This window comes from Pezoporus occidentalis, unplaced genomic scaffold (genome assembly GCF_034315485.1).
Source record: "Pezoporus occidentalis ecotype Australia unplaced genomic scaffold, CSIRO_AGI_Poc_V1 ctg12, whole genome shotgun sequence".
Lineage (NCBI taxonomy): Eukaryota > Metazoa > Chordata > Aves > Psittaciformes > Psittacidae > Pezoporus > Pezoporus occidentalis.
In genome coordinates, this window is record NW_026912994.1 from 67,987 (window position 1) to 88,818 (window position 20,832).

At 35.3% G+C, this 20,832-nt stretch overlaps 1 protein-coding gene across 1 annotated transcript in view; it reads left to right on the forward strand.

Annotated features, from left to right (window-relative positions):
• The window catches only part of LOC134156941 (low-density lipoprotein receptor-related protein 1B), a gene marked incomplete at its 5' end in the record, with an annotated part of 264,744 nt that overhangs the window by 62,298 nt on the left and 181,614 nt on the right, over nucleotides 1-20,832 (forward strand). Inside the window, 5 exons of the mRNA XM_062605389.1 lie at nucleotides 8,617-8,757; nucleotides 10,741-10,866; nucleotides 11,979-12,110; nucleotides 17,172-17,306; nucleotides 17,732-17,861. Of these exons, the coding sequence (XP_062461373.1) occupies nucleotides 8,617-8,757; nucleotides 10,741-10,866; nucleotides 11,979-12,110; nucleotides 17,172-17,306; nucleotides 17,732-17,861 (664 nt within the window). The remainder of the gene's footprint in view (nucleotides 1-8,616; nucleotides 8,758-10,740; nucleotides 10,867-11,978; nucleotides 12,111-17,171; nucleotides 17,307-17,731; nucleotides 17,862-20,832) is intronic.

The window sequence follows — 20,832 nt, forward strand, 5'->3', positions numbered from 1 at the left end:
TGTTAGAAAAGTATTGATTAGTTACTGTAAGTTTGTAGCTGAGAAAACAGATATTGAAGTCTTCTGTCGGCAGTTTTGGTGGAGGTATTTGATTGGATTTTGTATCAGGTCAAATACAAAATAGGAATATGATGTAGATTGTGTAGGTTGCATAATAGGTTTGTAATTAGTTGTGCATTGGTGGTTACTTTTTTTAAATACTTGTGGTAGAAACCTCAGAGGAAGTATTCCATGATACTAAATAGTAGACTTTTTCTAGTTTTTTTTTACTAGTATAACAGAGTAACTTCATGTAGTGAATAATTCTATATATAAGTGCTATTTTTGTTGAAATTAATATAAAAAAAAATCAGCAATAACAACAAACTCAGATGTATATGATGGCTTTTCAGTGGGAGTGCAGATATTAGAGCAATGTCTTTTCAGCACAAATTTTATATAATACCATCATCAAGGTGTATTATCAAGGAATCTAAACAGACAGTCACATTCTGTGATTGATAGTATTTCATTTTAGACAGAAAACAAGGATTCGTGTTACTGAAATGCGTTCATGTTGCCATTTATTTTCATCATGCAGTTAAATGTTCCAAAATAAATTTTGAAATACAGTTTCAAAAGTAACAGCAGAATGCGTTTCCAGTAGCTCAAATGGTGGGAGCTGTGACTTTTCTGGATGTAATTGCGAAGTGAAAGGGGTTGCTTAGATCAGAAAGCTTCACAAGCATACACCTTAATTTTCCAAGTCATCAGACTTCTAATTGCCGTAACACCATTCATTATATTGGCATTAATATATGAAATATATTTAGGCAATTTGCCCAGTTCTAAGTATAGTACATAGTTGGCTTCCATAAATACTCAAGCCACCATTAATGAAAATTAATGGCCCATCAAAATTTGCAGAGTACTGCTTAAAATCTCCAAAGGACTGTCCACAATGCTAGTGTAGAAATTTTTTGCATTTCAAATTGCTGTTTCCCTATATGTTGCTGTGCTTAATGCTGATTACACAACAAATTGACAAATGCAACAGTTTTAATATATGTTATGACCTAGTTTCAGCAACAAAATTGTCATTACTGATCAAACAACTCTTCTTAGCATGATAAAGCAAATAAATAATTTAGCTTCAGTTTGATATTTAAAGGTTTTAAATAACATCATTTCTTCTCTAGTTCATGAAAGCAAATTGTCTTTATTCTAAAGTCAACTGATTTTTAATAATCTGTAATATTTTAAAATGAAAATTAAAGTAGATTAATTCATCCTGATACTATAAGTCATAAGTGACTTATCTACTGAGAGAAATACGTTAATAACACAGAGAGAAATAGTCCAAGACTCTGCTTAGAATTATTGTCAAAAATAGCTGTGTAATACATTTGAGTTGCTTTGGGATAGGACTGTGTTGTGGCATATAAAGGCCACCCAGCAGTTTTTGAACAATTAAAAGTTTTATTATTTAGGTCTTAAGTTGTAACTGGCCAGCTTAAGATGTCTGTACTTTAGAATTTGTGAGTTGTTTCAGGTTGGTTTGGTTTTGGTTGTGGTGGAGGTTTTTGCTAGGTTTGTTGATGTTGGGTGTTTTTGTTTGGGTTTTTGTGTTTTGTTTGTTTGTTTGTTTGTTGTGGGGTTTGGGGGGCTTTTTTGTTTTTTGCTGTTGGGGTTTTTTTTTTTTTGGTTTTGGGGGGTTATTTGTTTTGGGGTTTTTATTTTTTTTTTTTTGTTGCTGTTTTAAATTGGGTTTTGGGTTTGAGTGTTTGTTGGTTTTTTTTTTTTTTTTTCTAAATACCTGAAATGTCAGGATTTGCATGGGCTTTGTTGTTTAACTCTCCATACTCTACTCATATAGCTTTCTAAAACAGGATATAAAGCCTTGATGTAAATGAATAATAAATATGACTTCAGTAAGATTTTGTAATTTAAAATTTTAGTTAAATGTTTATCCACATGTTATGCTAACAAGGATTTTTATTTTTTTTCATTCTGGGGTTTTATTTTTGGTTCATCTATAGTTTTCTGTCTGAAATGAAAATACTGATGATGTTAAACTACAATTATATAGACTTGCACCATTTAGTTATTTCATTTATGATTAGAAGATATGTAACTGGACAAAAAAAGAGAGAGGTTCATACTTTTTTCTCATGTAGAAGATGGCTGCGAGATTGTATTTCACAGTAATTAATACTTTTTATGTAGTCATGAGTGAAATTTTAACTCCCTGCAAAGCATGTTTTATTGTCCATATATTGCCATTTACGTTGTTCCAGTTTAAAAATACATGTGACAAACTGAAGATAAAGTTGAATTGAAATTGCTGCTGTAATTTCTTGTCCTTTTTTCTGTTGTTTCCCCTTTCATGGTTAACTTTAACATTCACCTAAAGCCTACATTGTGTTGGCTTTCAGACTGTTGCTGAAATCTGAGATGATATGGTATTGAAACATTAGATAGTTCAGTTTGTTTAAAATAATTACTTTTCCAAAAGGCTGAGAGGAGAAGGGAGTTGCTTCTTCTTATTTTTATACACTTGTTAACTTTGAGACTACAACAGAGATGGGCCGTTGAAAACTTGTTTCTTTAATGTGACTTCCTACAAGGCTAGTGCCAGAACTATATTTTATTTGATTGATTGATTTGATCTATTTGGTTATTGACAAAGCCAACAAAAAAAATAAGCCACAATGAGTTGGAAGGAGATCGTCGTACTGCCTAAGTCTTGTGAAGGGAGTAAGGACTTTGGTGTTCTGGAATTCAAGTAAAAAAAGAAATGGACACTGTGAAATGTGTTATGGACTATGGAACCACTAGGGTGGTGTCATAATCAGGGGATTGGGTGCCTTGAACATGGGACCCAAGTTTGTAGGCCAGGTCTAATGGGGACTGGTGGAGCTGGACTGATAAAGAAGGGAAAGAGCAGTTTTGGTAGGAGGCTTGCCAGACTGGTCAAGGAGGCTTTAAACTAGATGTGTTGGGGGAGGGGGACATCATTCCATTCCAACACACCCAGTCAGTTGCCAGCACCTATAATAAAAGCTCGGAGCAATGTAGAGATATCCCAGCCGCTCCAGCCAATGAGCCGGCTTCATTTGGAGCTCGGCTCAGATGCCTCTATACAAATGCCCATAGCATGGGGAACAAATAAGAGGAATTAGAGATGTGCGCGTCTACGGGGGTATGATATGATAGGCATCACAGAAACATGGTGGGATGGCTCCTATGACTGGGGTGTTGGAATAGAAGGTTACAGGCTTTTTAGAAAAGACAGGCCTGGCAGGCGGGGAGGGGGAGTTGCTCCTGATGTTAGGGATAGGCTGGAGAGTATGGAACCGTCTGGGAACAGGTGAGCAGTCAACAGAGAGTTTGTGGGTCAGGGTTAAAGGGAATATAGCTATGGGAGACATTACTGTGGGGATCTGTTACAGACCGCCTGATCAAGAAGAACCTACGGATGAAGCACTCCACAGAGAGATAAGAAAAGCCTCATGCTCACAGGCCCTTGTTCTCATGGGTGACTTCAACAACCCTGACATCTGTTGGAAGGACGGTACAGCCCAGTACAAGCAATCCAGGAGGTTCCTCGATTGTGTGGAAGACAACTTCCTTCTCCAAGTAATAGAGGTGCCGACAAGGAGAGGTGCCATGCTTGACCTCGTGCTCACCAACAGGGAAGGGCTCGTTGGAAATGTGACGCCCCAGGGCAGCCTTGGATGCAGCAATCATGAGATGGTTGAATTTGAGATCCTCAGGACAGTGAGAAGAGCGTGCAGCGAGCTCATTGCCCTGGACTTCAAAAGAGCAGACTTTGGCCTCTTTGGGAACCTGCTTAGTAAGGACAGGGGGGCCCAAGACTCTTCAAGGATCAAGGATTCAAGGATCACCTGCTACAAGCTCAGGAGTGTTGCATCCCAACTAGAAGGAAGAGCAGCAGGAGGGCCAGGAGACCTCCTTGGATGGATAAGGAGCTGCTGAGGAAAATTCAAATGAAAAAAGAGGCTTATAATAAGTGGAAGCAAGGACAGGCAGCCTGGGAAGAATACAGGGATGTTGTCCAGGAAGCTAGGGACCAGGTTAGGAAAGCTAAGGCCCAGTTAGAATTAAACTTGGCTAGGGAAATTAAGGATAACAGGAAGGGATTCTACAGGTACATAGCAAATAAAAAACAGACTAGGGAGAACGTAGGTCCCCTCAGGAAGCTCTCAGGAGAACTGGCTACCCTGGATTTGGAGAAGGCTGAGGTTCTTAATGACTTCTTTGCCTCAGTCTTCACTGGCAAAGGCTCTGACCACACCACCCAAGTCTTGGAAGGCAGATGCAGGGACTGTGAGAATGAAGATCTTGGGCCCACTGTAGGAGAGGATCTGGTTCGAGACCATCTTAAAAATCTGAACGTGCACATGTCCATGGGTCCTGATGAGATCCATTGGCGGGTCCTGAAGGAGCTGGCAAATGAGGTTGCTAAGCTGCTGGCCATCATATTTGAGAAATCATGGCAGTCAGGTGAAGTTCCCGACGACTGGAAAAAGGGAAATATAGCCCCCATTTTCAAGAAGGGGAAAATGGATGACCCGGGGAATTACAGACCTGTCAGTTTCACCTCTGTGCCTGGCAAAATCTTGGAGCAGATTCTCCTGGAAGGCATGCTAAGGCTGTGTGGAGGACTCATAGCAGCCTTCTAGTATCTGAAGGGGGCCTGTAGGGATGCTGGGGAGGGACTCTTAATTAGGGACTGTAGCGATAGGACAAGGAGTAACGGGTTAAAACTTAAACAGGGGAAGTTTAGATTGGATATAAGGAGGAAATTCTTTCCTGTTAGGATGGTGAGGCACTGGAATAGGTTGCTCAGGGAGGTTGTGAATGCTCCATCCCTGGCAGTGTTCAAGGCCAGGTTGGACGAGGCCTTGGGTGACATGGTTTAGTGTGAGGTGTCCCTGCCTATGGCAGGGTTGTTGGAACTAGATGATCTTAATGTCCTTTCCAACCCTAACAATTCTGTGATTCTATGATTCTATGAACTTGTCTGCCTGGGATCTTGAGGCCACTGCATTCATTATTCATCCGTGTGAGCTCTAGAGACAGTTTGGACTGACGTGTTAATTACTTGAAATAAGATGACTGTGGTTTCTGTTTCAGTGTTTGGTTATTCATTTACTGCAGTTTGAGTTTGAAAGCCAATCTGATGCATTTGAGGTAGAGCCTGCTTTGCTTCCTCCCCCATCCCCTCCTTTTCTTCTCATGATTTCTTAGTTCTTGATTATAGTTTGGTTTTAATGTTTAGCATTGCAAGCAATTTTGTTCACTTGTGAAAATTAATTTCTTCCTAATTAAAGTCTGTTGAATTTCCATCTATAAGTGGCATTTTAATTTAGGATTTTCTATGGAAGTAGCCTCAAGCCAGCAGTTGTTTCAGCAAAAGTGGAATTGGTGCAGACTGCTTTCATGTCTCCTGAATCTTAATAACACAGTACCTTCAGCTTCATTCTATAACCTTCTCTCCATAATATCTCCAGTGAAATACCCCATGTCTTTCATCTTGAGATCTCACTGCAGTTTCTCTCCTGCTCTTCACAACAGATATCTCTACTGGAAGCACTTTTAGAGCTTTGCCCTATTCACAGTTCTGCGCTTTACTAGCACAATACCCCATTTTCCTTACATATTCCTGAAATTTCTCCCCTTTTTTTCTCTCCACTCCATTCCCCATCTTTGTGTCAAAACAAAGCAGAGGCTGTTGCCACTCTGAAGCTACTCATGAAGTGATATCTTGGCTAGCACATGTTGTGTGGTCAGCTGGCTACCCACAAAGGGAGCAATTCAGACAGCCCATCATGCTGCTCTTTTCCAGAATTAGTGAGGCTCAGTCAGATGAGATTTTGTATGCGTTGGCTTTTGAGTTTGTCAAGGATGTATGGCATACGCATGTTCTTACACTTCAAAAAGAAATCTTTAGACAAAGGTTGTGTTAGCTCTGTGTGTTGATTTTTCCTATGGTAACAGAAGTATCTTATGACTTTACTGTGAAAAGTAGAATGCAGCAGGATGTTTTTCCCCTTACACTTAATAGAAGTAACTGGCAGTGCTCTGTGTTGGATTTGTTTATCTACAGCTAGAAACATCAGGAAGTTCTTCACTGAAATAATGATTTTATGCTGTATCTGAAGGATGACAGTAAGAATTAGCATTGACTGTTTTCTGTATGTTTGGTATGGTCTATGTTTCAGTCTCCCACAGACAGGAAAGGACTGATTTGCTTTGCTTCCAGCAACCATTGAGATTGATGAATAATGGGAACAAGCTGACTGATATTAGTTATGGTAAATATGAAAAGATTATGTTATAAGAGAAACAGCTGAAGGGCTTGACACTGGTTAGGTAAGGAGCTCTTCACTGTGAACATTCAGTCACTGTGAGTTAGCTGAGTCCTTGTTTCAGAAGCAAGTTTAAATTCTCAAGTGTTTAGCCTGTTAGAATTAGGCAGTAAGCATCATTACTATGTTTATTATTTTGGATCTGACAAAAGTTTGCTTGCCTTTCAGAAAAATATACTTCTGCAGTTTCATTGCATTCATTAGTTTCCTCTAAACTGAACCATCACCATGTTCTCATGGAATATGTTTATGTGGAATATGTTAGTTGGCATTAAACAAGTGATTCCACCTTGAGTGTGCAATGTTGGTGCTTGTATATGTGAAATCTGGCACATGGCAAGTCACAAAATCGTGTCATGGCAGGACCCAATTCTCAAGTCTTGATAGTCTCAGGTGTGACATAAGGGTGAACAGTTGTTGGGCACCCCTGACTGATGACACATGGCTGTGGTACCTGGCAGTATGGGCATTACAAGTAGCAGTGCCATACTACAGAGCTTTTCCACTGTCACCACAGCATCTTCATTGAAACAGGGTATAGCTGTTGTAGAAAGCAGTTCTGTGATCTTGATGTGATCCTTCAGAGCTATAGTAAAGACAATAACCATGTCCTTTTATATGTGTAGGGGTATATGAAACAGCAAGAGAGTAAGGGGCATTTCCAGCATTCTTCTGATGCTCTTAATTGCTTCCCTCTTATTTTACCATATTATTATATGCTTACCTCATATTTTACCCTATTCTGCCATCCAAGCTTTAGCGATAAGGAATAAAAATTTTCTCTGAAGGCTGCTGAGAAGGATTTTAACAGAGTATATTTCATAATCTTTTATTCTGTTTGTATTATTTTCTCTTCTTGTGTTTCCAGATAAATCATCTTTTCTCTTTTTTGTCTTGCAGTTATTATGGCTTACTTTATAGTCCATTTGTACAATATCAAGTGATGAAACATGACATTCAAAACTTGGTAGAAATACTGATTTGAGGAAAAGTAGTAAAGATTATTACCTTAAAGAAATTATAATCCATTGACACCTAGGAATTTTATTATCTTTCGTTTCATGAATGAGAGAGTAGCAAATACTTTAACTGAAGAAGCTTTTTCATTAATTCCAGCAGGTAATGAATCAAAGTCTCAAAATGAGAAACTGATAACACTAATAAGTGTTGTATAGTTCTGAATAAAATTAAAGTAATCCCTATTGTTGATATTTAAATTGTTAGTGGGGCTTAAAAAATAACTTTTTCCTGAAGTGATGCAAGTGAAATGAAGTAGAGAATATACAAGTCACATACACCTTCTTTCAGCTTCTTGAAATTGCTAAATTTTCTTTGTTTATCTTCATATACAGTTGTTTAAATTGTTGTGACGATTACCTTTACATTAATACTGACATTTGTATCTTAATTTCTTTTTTATGAATGTTTACATTCCACAGTAACCAATACAGTCATAGCAATATGATCAAACTTGGTGTTTCTGTCCTCATAGCACTTAGAATCCAATCCAGATTTAAGTGAAATCTATATGACTAAAGTCACCTGAAATCTAGCCACAGCAAAATAATATTGCATATACTGGAATTGCATATGAAGTGAGAGTTCTTTTTCTTAAATTTTTAGCTAGTCCCTCATACTATGATTCAAGTACTCTGCATGCATGAATTGACACAGATAGTTTGAAATGTTATGCATGTGTGTACATAGCATGCCTCAGTTTTTCTGTTATTTTAAAGTCTTGTGTAAATTATGATGAAAAGTTACTTTCAATGTAAGTTGGGAATTTAACTAATTTCTTGAAGACAGTAAAAAAATTCTTAATTATTTTGATGGTAATTGTCATGCTGCTTAATTTGAACACTCAAGTAATGAGAACCTGGAGCCAGAGTTTCTGTCATCTCTATGTACATAATGAATGGATATAACAAAGTTCAAGAGCAAACCCTATGTCATAGTACATGATCTATGAATAAGGTTTTGTAACTTTTAGTTATGAGTTGTGCATAATACAGTTTTTCCACTTAAAAATGTATGTAAGACTGTTACCTAAAGAAAAAAAAGTAAATTTATAAACCTAAATTTTGTGGGTTTAAAATTAAAATCAAACCTAATTTATTTATGTTTGAGCAATTTTCCTTAAAATTGATCTGAGAATTAACCTCAAATGCTTTTCCCACCTTAGGTTTCAAACATGTAAATTTATAGTGATCCTCTTAATTTTTAAAACTTAAAAATTTTACAGATAAAAAGCTTTGGTGGGCAGACCAGAACATAGCTCAGATTGGCACCTGTAACAAAAGAGATGGAAGAAACCCAACTGTCCTGAGAAATAAAACTTCAGGTGTTGTACATATGAAAGTGTATGATAAAGCAGCACAGCAAGGTATGTTAAACTTTAAGCATGTTTAACCAACTTGAGTGCGTAGTATCTTTTTTCCATATTATTCTCCAAATGTGGATAGAACAACATGTATTTCAATGTAATTCAGTGATAAATTACAATAAATTTTTTTATTATTTAATATAATAGAATAATTGCTTTACCATATATGCCCAATGTATTTTAATTGAATTTAAAGTTTTTAGTAAAAAAAAAGGTGTGATCTCATCTCAAATTATTGAAATCTTGAGAGAAGTATTCTAAGAGAATTCATTAAGATTCTTCACTATATATGTGTTTTAAGACAGCTTAATTCATCTAAATTGACAGAAGTGACATGGTAAAAATCGTAAGTGCAAAAAAGCAAAAACATGCTACCAAAGTTTAGTTAGCAAAGTGGAACTAAGATAATATGAAAAAGTGTAATTTGGAATCATGCACGCAGTTTTTTGAATTTGGAGATCAGAGATAAAAACATTTGGGTGATTCTTTAGAAAGATATTATTTCTGATTCCAGCTACTGAACCATGTGAATCAAATTATTTCATTTTGCGGAGAAGCTTCCAAAAGAACACAGGATGTTTTACCACAATAAAACAGTAACAAAAAGTCTGTGTATGGAGTACATTAATTCAGTTCTATAGTAAGTGCTCTTGGGAGAACTTGCCATTTTACCTGATCTAGGAGACACTGGAGATGCTTTGCCAGCCTGGCTGTTACTTTTAAACGTGATGGAGCAGCAAGTAATAATAATTCAGGCATTCAGTTATGTGTCTGTCATTTTAAAATGCTTGAACTCCCTATCGTGGAGGTATACAGGTAGCCTCATGAGTGCCTAAATATTAATAGTATCTGGTGTCTGTAGCATTGTGTCTTCATTGTACAAAAGTGAAGAAAATTAACAGGTTTTTGTACTACTGAACTTTAACTGTGATTTCACTATAGCGAAATGTCACTTTGCTGATCTATATTTTGACAGAGAGCAATGTCAGGGTTTTGGTTATAGGAGTCAAACACTATAGATGGGATTTACACCTTTTTCAAAAGAATTTTTGCATATTTCATTTGCATCTTGCATTTCCATAAATCAAAGTGATATGACAGCAAGTATAACATGAGGGCACTTACAGATTCTCTGTATGCAAATTTGGCATTCTAGATTAATTTTTACCTTACAATTTCTCTAATTTTCTAAGGATGCCTGAGACTTAGAAAGCTCAACTGCCTTTTCCATTTGTATGGTTGTATCAGTAAAAAAAAATGGCTATAATTTTAGATGAAGATATGCTTTCTACTTCAAAATTAGGAATGCAAAAATATATGTGATATATAGTGCTCTGATTCATATGTGCTTGGTAACTTGTAATCAACTAATTCTTCAAATGTTTTAGTAGATTTACACATATAAATCTTACTAAAAAGTGTTTACCTGTTACTTAAAAGTAAATATTGTTCTAGTTAAGATAACAGGTGCATGGATCTGTGAGGTCACATTTAAGTGTATCTTAGGTATACTTAACAAATGCTGTTTCAAGAAGATAATGAGGTTGGTATAACGTTTGATGAATGAATACAATATGATCAATGACTTGCTCATCGTTTACAATAAAATGCCTTCTAGACTAATGTCAGTGAGATTTCATCATTGCAGTGTGGTATTTTATTTCATCAAATACAGTGTGGTATTTTCAGTTTTATCATATGCTTTTACTTTAAAATAGGCAGATTCATCTTCAGAAAATTGAGGTATTAAAAAATATTCTAAGGAAAAAAAAACATTCTAAGTGCACAGATAAATGCTGCAAGAGTGAAGCATTGAAAAGTAACAAAGCCTGATATGTTACATGCATATCTAAATTTTTTAAAGAAGTTAGCTGGACAAAATTTGGTTTTGATAATAATAATAAATTGATGCCAACACTCATTTTTAGTTAGGATTGCACTGTTCAAATTCTGTTTCTTTTCTTTTCTCCCATCATGTAATAGGTAGCAATTCCTGTCAGTTAAACAATGGCGGATGCTCCCAGCTTTGTTTACCAACATCAGAAACCACCAGGACATGTGTGTGTACAGTAGGCTACAACCTTCAAAAAAACCGCATGGCATGCAAAGGTAAAATGACGTTCAGTATTTATTTTCACTAACTTCGATTTTATTGCTGTAATGGGTATATAAACTTTCTTTAATGCAACATAAATGTGGCTTTCCTATTTTTTCAGTGATTTTCATATGTGACAATAACATGTTCTTAACATTTTTTATTTCTTTTTCTTAAATAGTAATTTTTACTTGTACATATATTTCTTTGGATATTTATAACTTTCAGCTGTTAATGTAAAATTGGTGTACAGTGTGTATTTAAAATATATGAATCCTGTATTTAAAATATTTTTTTAAATATAACTACCATACACTTTTTTGTGTATGGTAGTTAGAATTCTTCAATAATGAATTAGGTATTGTCACCTTGCATAATTTCTTTTAAAGGTTTTCTAATATATGAACAGATTAGGGCAACAAAGTATTTGTTCTAATCTTGGTTGTGAACAATTAGGTGTGATTCATCTCAACTGTGAATGGCAAAATAACAAGACCTCTACACAGAGTTTCTTCCTACTTAATAGAAATAGAAATTCTTCCTACTTAATAGAAATAGAATGCACCTGGAATATGATTAATGTAACACGAAAGTAGGCATTTCAAATACATCAGCTTCATTGTTCACTAAAACTGTGTATTTCTCTCTATTGTCTATAAAGGAAGTGTGCATGACTAAATGAGGTGAGATGAATCCTGTGCCTCAGAAGACTACTTTCAGTCTTGAGTCCTGCTTTCCACAAGTTCTTTAAAATTGTCACTTGCTAAATATATACAGGAAGTGCAGATGTGCACTGAAAATATTCTTAAATTTCTCATAATTCAAACCCAACTTCTTAAGTTCTAATTTTCATTACTGCTCATTACTTAATTAGAAGGTGATGCTTGAAATGGGCAGCTGTTCCCTTTTTTTATGAGACTGCATGTATCATTTAATTAGAACTACACCATATGAATTCACAGTTATTTTTTCAAAGGGATGGCTTTATCATTTTGGAAAACTATGAAGCTGTACTGGAAAACTGTGTCTAGTACTTGTTACTTCGTCAGGTTTTTTTAATTGGGAAAGTCTTCACTTTGGGAATGTCTTCACTTTGCTCCCATCAGCTATTTTATTTTTCCTATAGGTATTGAATCATTTCTTATGTATTCTGTTCATGAAGGAATTAGAGGAATTCCTCTTGATCCAAATGATAAAATGGATGCTTTAATGCCTATATCTGGAGCTTCCTTTGCTGTGGGCATAGACTTCCATGCAGGTAAATGTCATGTATAGTTTATTGTATGTATACTTTTCTTATAAATGAAATAAGGTTATCAAATGAAATGATGTTTATCAAACCTTCTAAGTAATTGCAACTATATTTAAGAGAATTGGAAGTTGTGTGCTACAGTGTTAACCTGTAGCTATTTATTATTTACAGTAAATAGAAAAACTTGTTATGTATATGTAGACTATCTGCTGTTTTTCAGTCGAGACATCACTAAGAACTTGAATAGGAAACTGGTGATTTTACAGAAAGTGCTCAAATCCGTAGAAAAGCAGGTTTTATTAGTTCCTTTCTTATAGAAAAAAGCTTGTTGCTGTCACGACATTTTTCCCCCAGAATTTTCTAATGTAACAGGTGGGTTTGACAGCTTAGTGGCATAGTTTTCTTTCTGTCTGGTAAAGCTCAGCCTCTTCACTGCCGTGTACAAGCCCATTTTGTATCTGTTTCTTCCCTTCAAAAGTGGGAGCTCTAACAGCCTGAAGAACAGGCATGTCTATCTCAAGTACACTACTTACCTTTCCACTGCACTGTATAAATAGGAAACAGATTTTAGTTTGCATAGCCTCCACAAATGTCCTGTGAAATTAGGTTTTTGTCTTGCATGCGTGTAAAAGAAGGTGGAAAAAAATTAAGGTTCATGTCCTGAAAAACAATTTGATACGTCTCCCATTGGAACTAAAGTGTGTTTGAATAACTTCAAAAACATTAGGAATTTTTGGTTAGCTTACACAAAGTAAGAAATCTGTGATGAAGTAGTGACCTGAAAACATCTTGTATCTCCTTAGTTTTGAGCCATTAGCTCTTGGACCAGACTTCTAAGCTGATTCTTACATGAGCTGTTTGGGGTTTTTTTTACCCATAATGTTTACAAACCAGTAGTTTAGCCATAAAATTTTAAGTTACCTATGTTAAATACATAAGGACGTTGACTTCCTGAAATGTGTGATTATTTTGTCGTACTCCATTGTATTTAATTTTGAAATAAATTCTGCTTGGGAATTCAGCACCAAGAGATCCTATGTTGTTTTTGCTTAACTATATGTTAACATATGGCTTCATATTAAAAGCAGATGTTTTCCTGTTTGTTCTGTTTGAGTACTTGATTGCACAAATATCTCTGTAAACTTATTAACAGGTCAGGAGTTAAATTCATTAAAGTCTTTTCTTTTGGCCTGCCTTTTACAGTGACACTCTTGTACCTCCACTCTACCTAGTAAAATTCCAAATTCACCCAACATTTTACAATGCCCTCAAACTGGTATATTTTGCTTTCAAAATCAGTAACAGCTAATGTTCAGAGTTTTTGTTATATCATAGGCAAAGTTCCATCACAGTCTACTGAGACTAAAAAATTACTTAAGAGCCAGTGCTTTATACACATATCTTAGATGGGAAAAACTATGATGCAGCTGATTTCATCTATTCCTTGAAAGCCACAGGATGATAGAGAAGTGGTAGGTACACATATTCATTACAAAGTACCAAGACTATGTAATGGGGTTTACCAGGGATTGTAGTTTTTATTATAGTATACTTTAAAAATACTGTGTTTGAACTCACATCTTACAAGCTTTATAGGATTATGCTATGTAATACAGAAGTTGAAATTTGACCTTTTGTTCTAAAATACTGATACCAGAATTGTACTGGCGATTTTGCATCTTTTATTTTCTTTGGGTTTGGGATTTTTTGTTTTGTTTTGTTTTGTTTTGATTTTGGCATGGGTTATTTACATGATAGCTCCTACTTTACAGAGCTTTGGATGCCAGTAGAAAATATCAAATTAGTGTTTTTTGAGAATAAGATGCTGGTACTAATGTTTAACTTTTAAAAATGAGAATTGAGGAAGGATGAAATTGAGTAGGGTTCGCCAAGTTGCGTGATGATCAGTTACAGCGCAGGGAACATGAATATGTTTGACAGTGACAAATACATTGCTAAATATGAATGCACATTTTCTGGAGCAGTGAAATCACAAGGGGATACTGTGTTATATAAAGTTACAGTACAGCTTTCAACTGCATTCCAGCTTAGAAAGCAATTATTTTTCTTATTTTGTTACCTTGAATTTTATGAATTCATTCCTAAAACCTTTGTTCATCAAATCTGATTGAGAAGACAAGTGAATGTATTTTTGGATTTCATCTTGTTGGATTTTTTGTTTGTTTGTTTGTTTTATTTTGGGTTTGGTTTTTGGTTGTTTTTTGTTGATTGTTGGTTTTGGTTTTTGTTTTTTTTTTTAATAAAATGACTATTGCTTGCATTTCATTCTTAATCGTGTAACGTTCCCTAATTCTGATCTACTTGCAGTAATGTTTAAGTGTGCGAAGTGGTTAAAATACATTAACATATGCTAGTGGATAGCAGTTAAAAGACAGCAATATTTTCTGCAGATGTGCTAGAAGATAAATGCACCTTTTCCCCTCCATGCCATTTATCTGTGCTCTCCTTAAAGAACTACAAGAGTAGTTTTAACCTTTGGACTTCTTTTAGAGGTCAGTGGGAAGAGGGGTTACCAGTGTTGTTTAAGACATAGGTTTATAAAATTGGGTGTCATCCTAGTGGCCTTTCGTTTCTGTTTTGTTAAGAACAATGGCATTGATACTTTCCTGCTGCTGCAGACTTCTTGACGGTATCTCAGGGAAATGCCCATTGTCATTTTCCTCTCAACATTGCCCCAGGAAGCTCACCATACTTTTAAAATTAGTATGTAGTTTGTATTTGTTGAAATAATTGTTTCACACATTGGGAGGTACTTTATTTAAGCTTGGTGTAGTTGGAGGAGAATCTGCATGGCAGAGAAACACTACTTTATTGAGGGCATCTAGGGCATTCTAAGTATTGAAGAAACAAGAACATTGTGTTTCATTGTGTTTATTTGCATCAAATTGGTGGGTAGAACTATGTGTCTGAGAAAAAGTGATCCTGTTCATCAGGAGACACTATCTCTTAAGTCTTACTGACTTAGAAGGCACAAGCTACTTAATGATTAGTAGCATTTCTTTTCTTATTTAAATTACAAAAATGAAGTGCAGTTATATGAATGTTTGCATATGTGTCAGAAAGCCTTCATAAAGGTGGAGTAATAGATTTGTTGGTAGATCTGAATTCATACAGTGTTATTGTTGAGCCCCTTTCATTTCTGTAGTAGTTAATCCCAGAAACAGTTTATGATTTTGCCTTTGTGAAAAGAGAAGTCGGAATTCCCAGTCCCTCACTGAGTTTTGCTGAACTTGGAGCTGGGAATCCAGAGGTGGTTTGTGACATATTTTTCCATACTTCTGTCTCCATTTTCTGTCACCGTTACTCACGCTATCATTGTGCCTTCAGGCATTTTATCTGTGGTGTACATGCAGGTGTGTATAGGTGGGAAGAGAACAGATTTTACCGTCTTTGTAGAAATAAGCATTTTGAACATTTACAGACTAAGCTGACAGAGCCTGACAGAAGGGATAATGTTCAGCAAATACTTTGCATGTGGAATTTTGAGTTACAGGATTTTATTGGCAAAATACTAATGCATTAAATGGAATTAATTTGCAGTGTTTGCTGATAAGCAGCCTGTGTACTGTAAGAGTCAATGTGTGGCCATGGTTACTAATGCTTACCACTTAGCAAAATGCTTGTAGGAGCTGTACAAAGTTACAGACTGTTATTTCCCATTTTGTAGCAGCTGTAATTTCCAAGTAGTAATTCTCTTTTCTTCAGATTCCAACAGTAGAATAAGTAAATAAATATTGGAGGCTCCAAATTGAATATAGGCCTTCTTTTCATCTGCCTGAAGCCAGAACTGTCTTTAAGAACTAGATGCTGAAGGGAGTTTTCATCTCCATGTCTCTAATTTTCAGAGTAATTTGGAAAATAAAATAGGTTTGTGTAATTATAATGTTAATAGTGTTACCTGACAGAGACAGCCTTGATACACAAATCTGTGAAAACAGTGTCCACTTTTTAAAGTGAACAACTACAACAAATTAAAGGCTAATTGCTTAATCTGAATTCCTATTAGCTTGTTCTGCATGGCATGGATCTACAGTGGTTGAGCCCCACTGTGAAAATGTTGCTAAATATTTTATTGAGATATGGAGAATTTTGATTAGTAAAAAAAAGGAATCCATAATAATTGCTGTGTCTATAAAATGCGAGGGGTCTGTCATTTGGATCATACCATTGGTATCCAAGTGCAAACTGAAATTCAGCAAATGCTGTAGTATTATCTGCATTTGAAAAATAAAGAGATCTTTATTAGTTTGGTGGCAACTAATTACTTAGATATTTTCACACCATACAGCAAAGGAGTATAGGCTTTTTTCTTTTCTTATGAGTATGAAGTACCTGAAAAATCAAAAAGTATTCTCCAATGTAATGCATAGAACATAGTTAGTGAAAATTTTTGTATTGCTGTGAATAAATTGAATGTGAGCATTCACAACTTACTTACTTGGGCAACCCATTCCAGTGCCTCACCACCCTTACAGCAAAGAACTTACTCCTTATATCCAGTCTAAACTTCTCCTGTTTAGGTTTGAACCCCTTACCCCTTGTCCTGTCACTACAGTCCCTAGTGAAGAGTCCAAGTGGGAAAAATAAAACAGGTTTGTGTAATTATAATATTAATAGTGCTAGTCCAGTTTCTGCAGTCCAGTACTGAAGAAAAAGACTGCATAGGCAGTTTCCAAAGGTAGTATTTCTGACTAGTAGATGTTTTGGAATGGTGATTAATAAACAAAACAATGTTTCTCAAACATCCCATTAAAAAAAAAAAAGACAACAGTTATTGTCATTTTAGCAAGGGTCAAGCATCTGTTGACATGGCCCTATTGTCTAATATGTGCAGTACTAAATAACCTGAAGAAAACCTAGAATTCTAATTTAATTACTTTAAATAAATAAAAGGAAAATGAATGAGGAATTAAAGATTATGGTTTTGATACCATTCTTCACTCTGAGACATACTGGTAAATTTGTAATTGTCAAGTTTTACATTTACTGATGTAGAAACTTGAAGTAACTGAATTAATTTAAGAAATGTTGCCATGTATTTTTTAGGAAATGATACAATCTATTGGACAGACATGGGTTTCAACAAAATTTGCAGATCTAAACGAGACCAAACATGGAAAGAAGACATTGTTACAAATGGTTTGGGAAGAGTTGAAGGCATTGCAGTGGACTGGATAGCAGGTAGGTCTTAACCTGCTTCAAGACTCATCATGATTTCTTACAGTACATTCTTGCAGCTTCAGCTCAAGACTAAATAACTTGATTTGCTTTCTGCTTTAATTTCTATTATTCCAAATGTCTAGATAGTCTTCTTTGAAGATACCACCACTGGTTTTGCAGTTTTATTACAGACAGAAAAATTATTTAAATATCTTGGACACTATTTCTTAGATAACCAGTCTCAACCATTACTTAACAAGTGACAACCATTAATGCAAGCTTATTCTTTAAAACAGAAGGCTGACTAGGACTAGAAATAACAAGTAAAAGATACATATCAGTTAAAATACAGCCATTGGTTTCTGGTCCTAACTGGCACACTGAAGATTTTAACACTTTTCATGTAGTCTTTTCTTTTTACAGTAACTTGAAAGTATTTTTTCTAGGTAACATATATTGGACAGATCATGGCTTCAACTTAATTGAAGTTGCCCGGCTCAACGGCTCATTCCGATACATAATTATATCCCAGGGTTTGGACCAGCCAAGATCTATTGCGGTACACCCAGAAAAAGGGTAACATGACTGGCAACTTGCATTTCTCATAAAGTTTGCATGCTAGCACTGAAGATTTTGCATAAGAAAATCAAGGGCTTTGTTATAACAGATAAGCATTTAATGAAATCCAAAAGGGTTGTGTTGGAAACTATTATACTGTAACTAAGCTCGGGTAGAAGGAAATGTTATTATCATAGGCTGATTTTTTTTTCATTGGTCTCTGTGTACATGGCATACTGTACTTTATTAGCAAAACAGTTTTCATTTTCTAAGGCAGCCATTTCACCTGAAGTTTAGACATTGCTTGGAAGCATACTTGAATCTGTTCCCAAGTTTCCAGCAAATCCAGGGAAGTCACGTTAGCTAATGGTGACCTCAATGTCATGATGAAATTGTAGAAAAATATAATCCTTGGTAGTTATAAATTCTAATATCATGCATAATCATGATACTAGAATTTATAATAAGCAACCAAGGAGATTGCCCAGGGTAGCTGAAAGTAATGTGAGATGAAACATGTGGGTAAGAGAATAAGGGTTGTCAGAAATTACATCTGTATTCATCCAGCTGTTTGAGAGTAGAGATTACACTGCAGCATTAACAGAAATAGAGAATGTTCTTTCCCATTCCAGCTCCAAAACTATTGTTAGCAGAGCTACAACTAAACAGTAAAGAAAAGAAATCTTAAATGTAGAAGTGAATTTGGTAGTGGCAACATTCCTTAGATGTTTTGATCATGTGGAGGTTTATAGTTTTTGGGTGTGTTCAGAATACTTAAGAAAACATAAAGGGATGAGAGGATCACAGATAAATAATTGTTTTACCTGTCTGGTAGAACAGTGTATCACCTATCTCTGAAGGTAGTTAAGCTTGATCTTTTTTTTTTTATATACTGTGCCACGAAATTATGTCATGAAATGTCTCCAAGTTTCTTCAGGAGAAGGAGTGGCTTGCTTGTGAAGTGCAAGCATACCTTTCTTTGGGAAGATTATGGCCTTTTTACCCTCTGTGTTATTGTCATATCTCTTTCCCTTTACAAGGCAAAACTTTCAAAGGTATTCTTCCCTCCCTTTGCCCTCACTTCACAGTCTTCATTTCTTCTGAAGCTTGGGTTGACAGACAGAAAAAATAGAAAAATAGAAAAATAGCAGTTATTAGATCTCATTGAATCTGCCAGTTATATCAATTTGTGGAGCAGCCAGCATTCAGCTGGTTTGTAACATCATTTATTGTTGAAAAAGTTAAGAATGTGCACTACTATAAAGGAGTATCTTTGTCCCTCATCGGGTATGCTTGTTCACATTAACATACAATTGGCTGATTCCCCCCACACACACCCCCAATTAAATGTGATTGAAATATGGGGTTGAGCTCATACTGAAATAATTCTTAGACTTTGAAGATACCTTCTTTAAAAAATTTCAGAAATTTCAGCTGTGTTTAAGGGGGGAACAGCAGGCTGCAAGCTTAAACTCCAGTTTAATTTTTTTCAGAGATGGTTTTTTAAAGATTCTACGCCAGCATCAAATGTCCACCATGTGCATCTCCATTTCAGATACATAAATTCTATATGGCATAGTTCCAAAATAAGTTGAGTCATGGTTAGTCTATTATTGCAGTACATGCAAATGTGTTGGTAGCATATTGCTACCTACAAAGGTCCAGGAAACAAGTATTTTAGATGGTGCTTCCCGGATCTTTTGAGAAGATACAGGAAGGCCAAGTTTTTCTATATTAATAGTTTATGTGAGTTTATATATCAAAATACTTATAATCAGTAATGCTTTATGAGAGTATTAAATAACTTTGCATTTTGTCAGCTCTTCAGGATTTTCCCTGGAGGGTTCTAGATTAATTTATCTAAATAATGTAATTAATTTACTGCTAGTAATTGTTTTGATTTTTTTTTTCTTTTTTTCCTCTGAGTAACTGGTTCGAAGAAAGAGCACAGAATGTTTAATTCAAGTATATTAAATTCTTACATTCCTGTAGTCAAGATTTAGTTGATGTCCTATGTTAACAAAGTATATCTGACTAGGTGCTTGAAAGCCAGTTCAGTTCTGTTTAGAGCCACTGTTAGTTATCTGGTTAAAGTTGTATTAATCTTAAGCAGTGATTGTTCATATCCAGCTGATTAATATTGTCTATTTTAACATTTCTAAGACACGTTTTTCATTTATCTAATGTAGCAGTTCAATTTCCTAATATAGTACAAGTTTCATAGTTTGTTATGTCAAGAAGTGTGAGAACAAATTAGTTTTTATTAAAGCCAGAAAGCCTAATTTCATGTATTTGCAGTAATCCAATCAAGTATAGCTATTTAACAATAGATGAGTATATCACCATCACTGGTCTTAAGGGTAGAACTGCTTAGTAATGTATGGAAGATTTTGGTACTGCTTAAATACAGACCAATATGTACATTCCACACAAAAACACAATGGAGAACTGTTTTGTGTGGTCTGTTCACTTTGTGTACAGTGTATTAGTAAATTGTTTTTTAATGTGTTCTTATGAATATCTACAATGAAAATAATTCTCTTCGGGCAATCAGTAACATGCTAGACCTCAATGATCTTAAAGATTTCTTGCTTACAATATATTTATGAGTGTGTTTATAATATATTTTAATACAAATATACATACATATATAAATTTGTAGACACACAGACATTTACTTATGATATTGGTAGGTTACTGTTCAGTAAAGGAAGTGCTCTGTGTAGAGTGACTAGCCTGATTTTGCTATACCTATAACAGACTGAGAAGCAGGAGGTCAAAGCAGAAGTTTGACCTAGCACTTTATCCTGAAATAGTCAGTGATGTTACTGTGCTAGTAAGTATACAGTGACATAAAATTCGATAAGATACAGATTCTTTCCATGAGCATTCAGGAGAGTAGGAAAAGTATTTTCTTCCCAAATAAATTCCCTTTGCTGTACAATTTCCTGCAGTGCTCTTCACTGCTTCATATTTAAAACATTTTTAA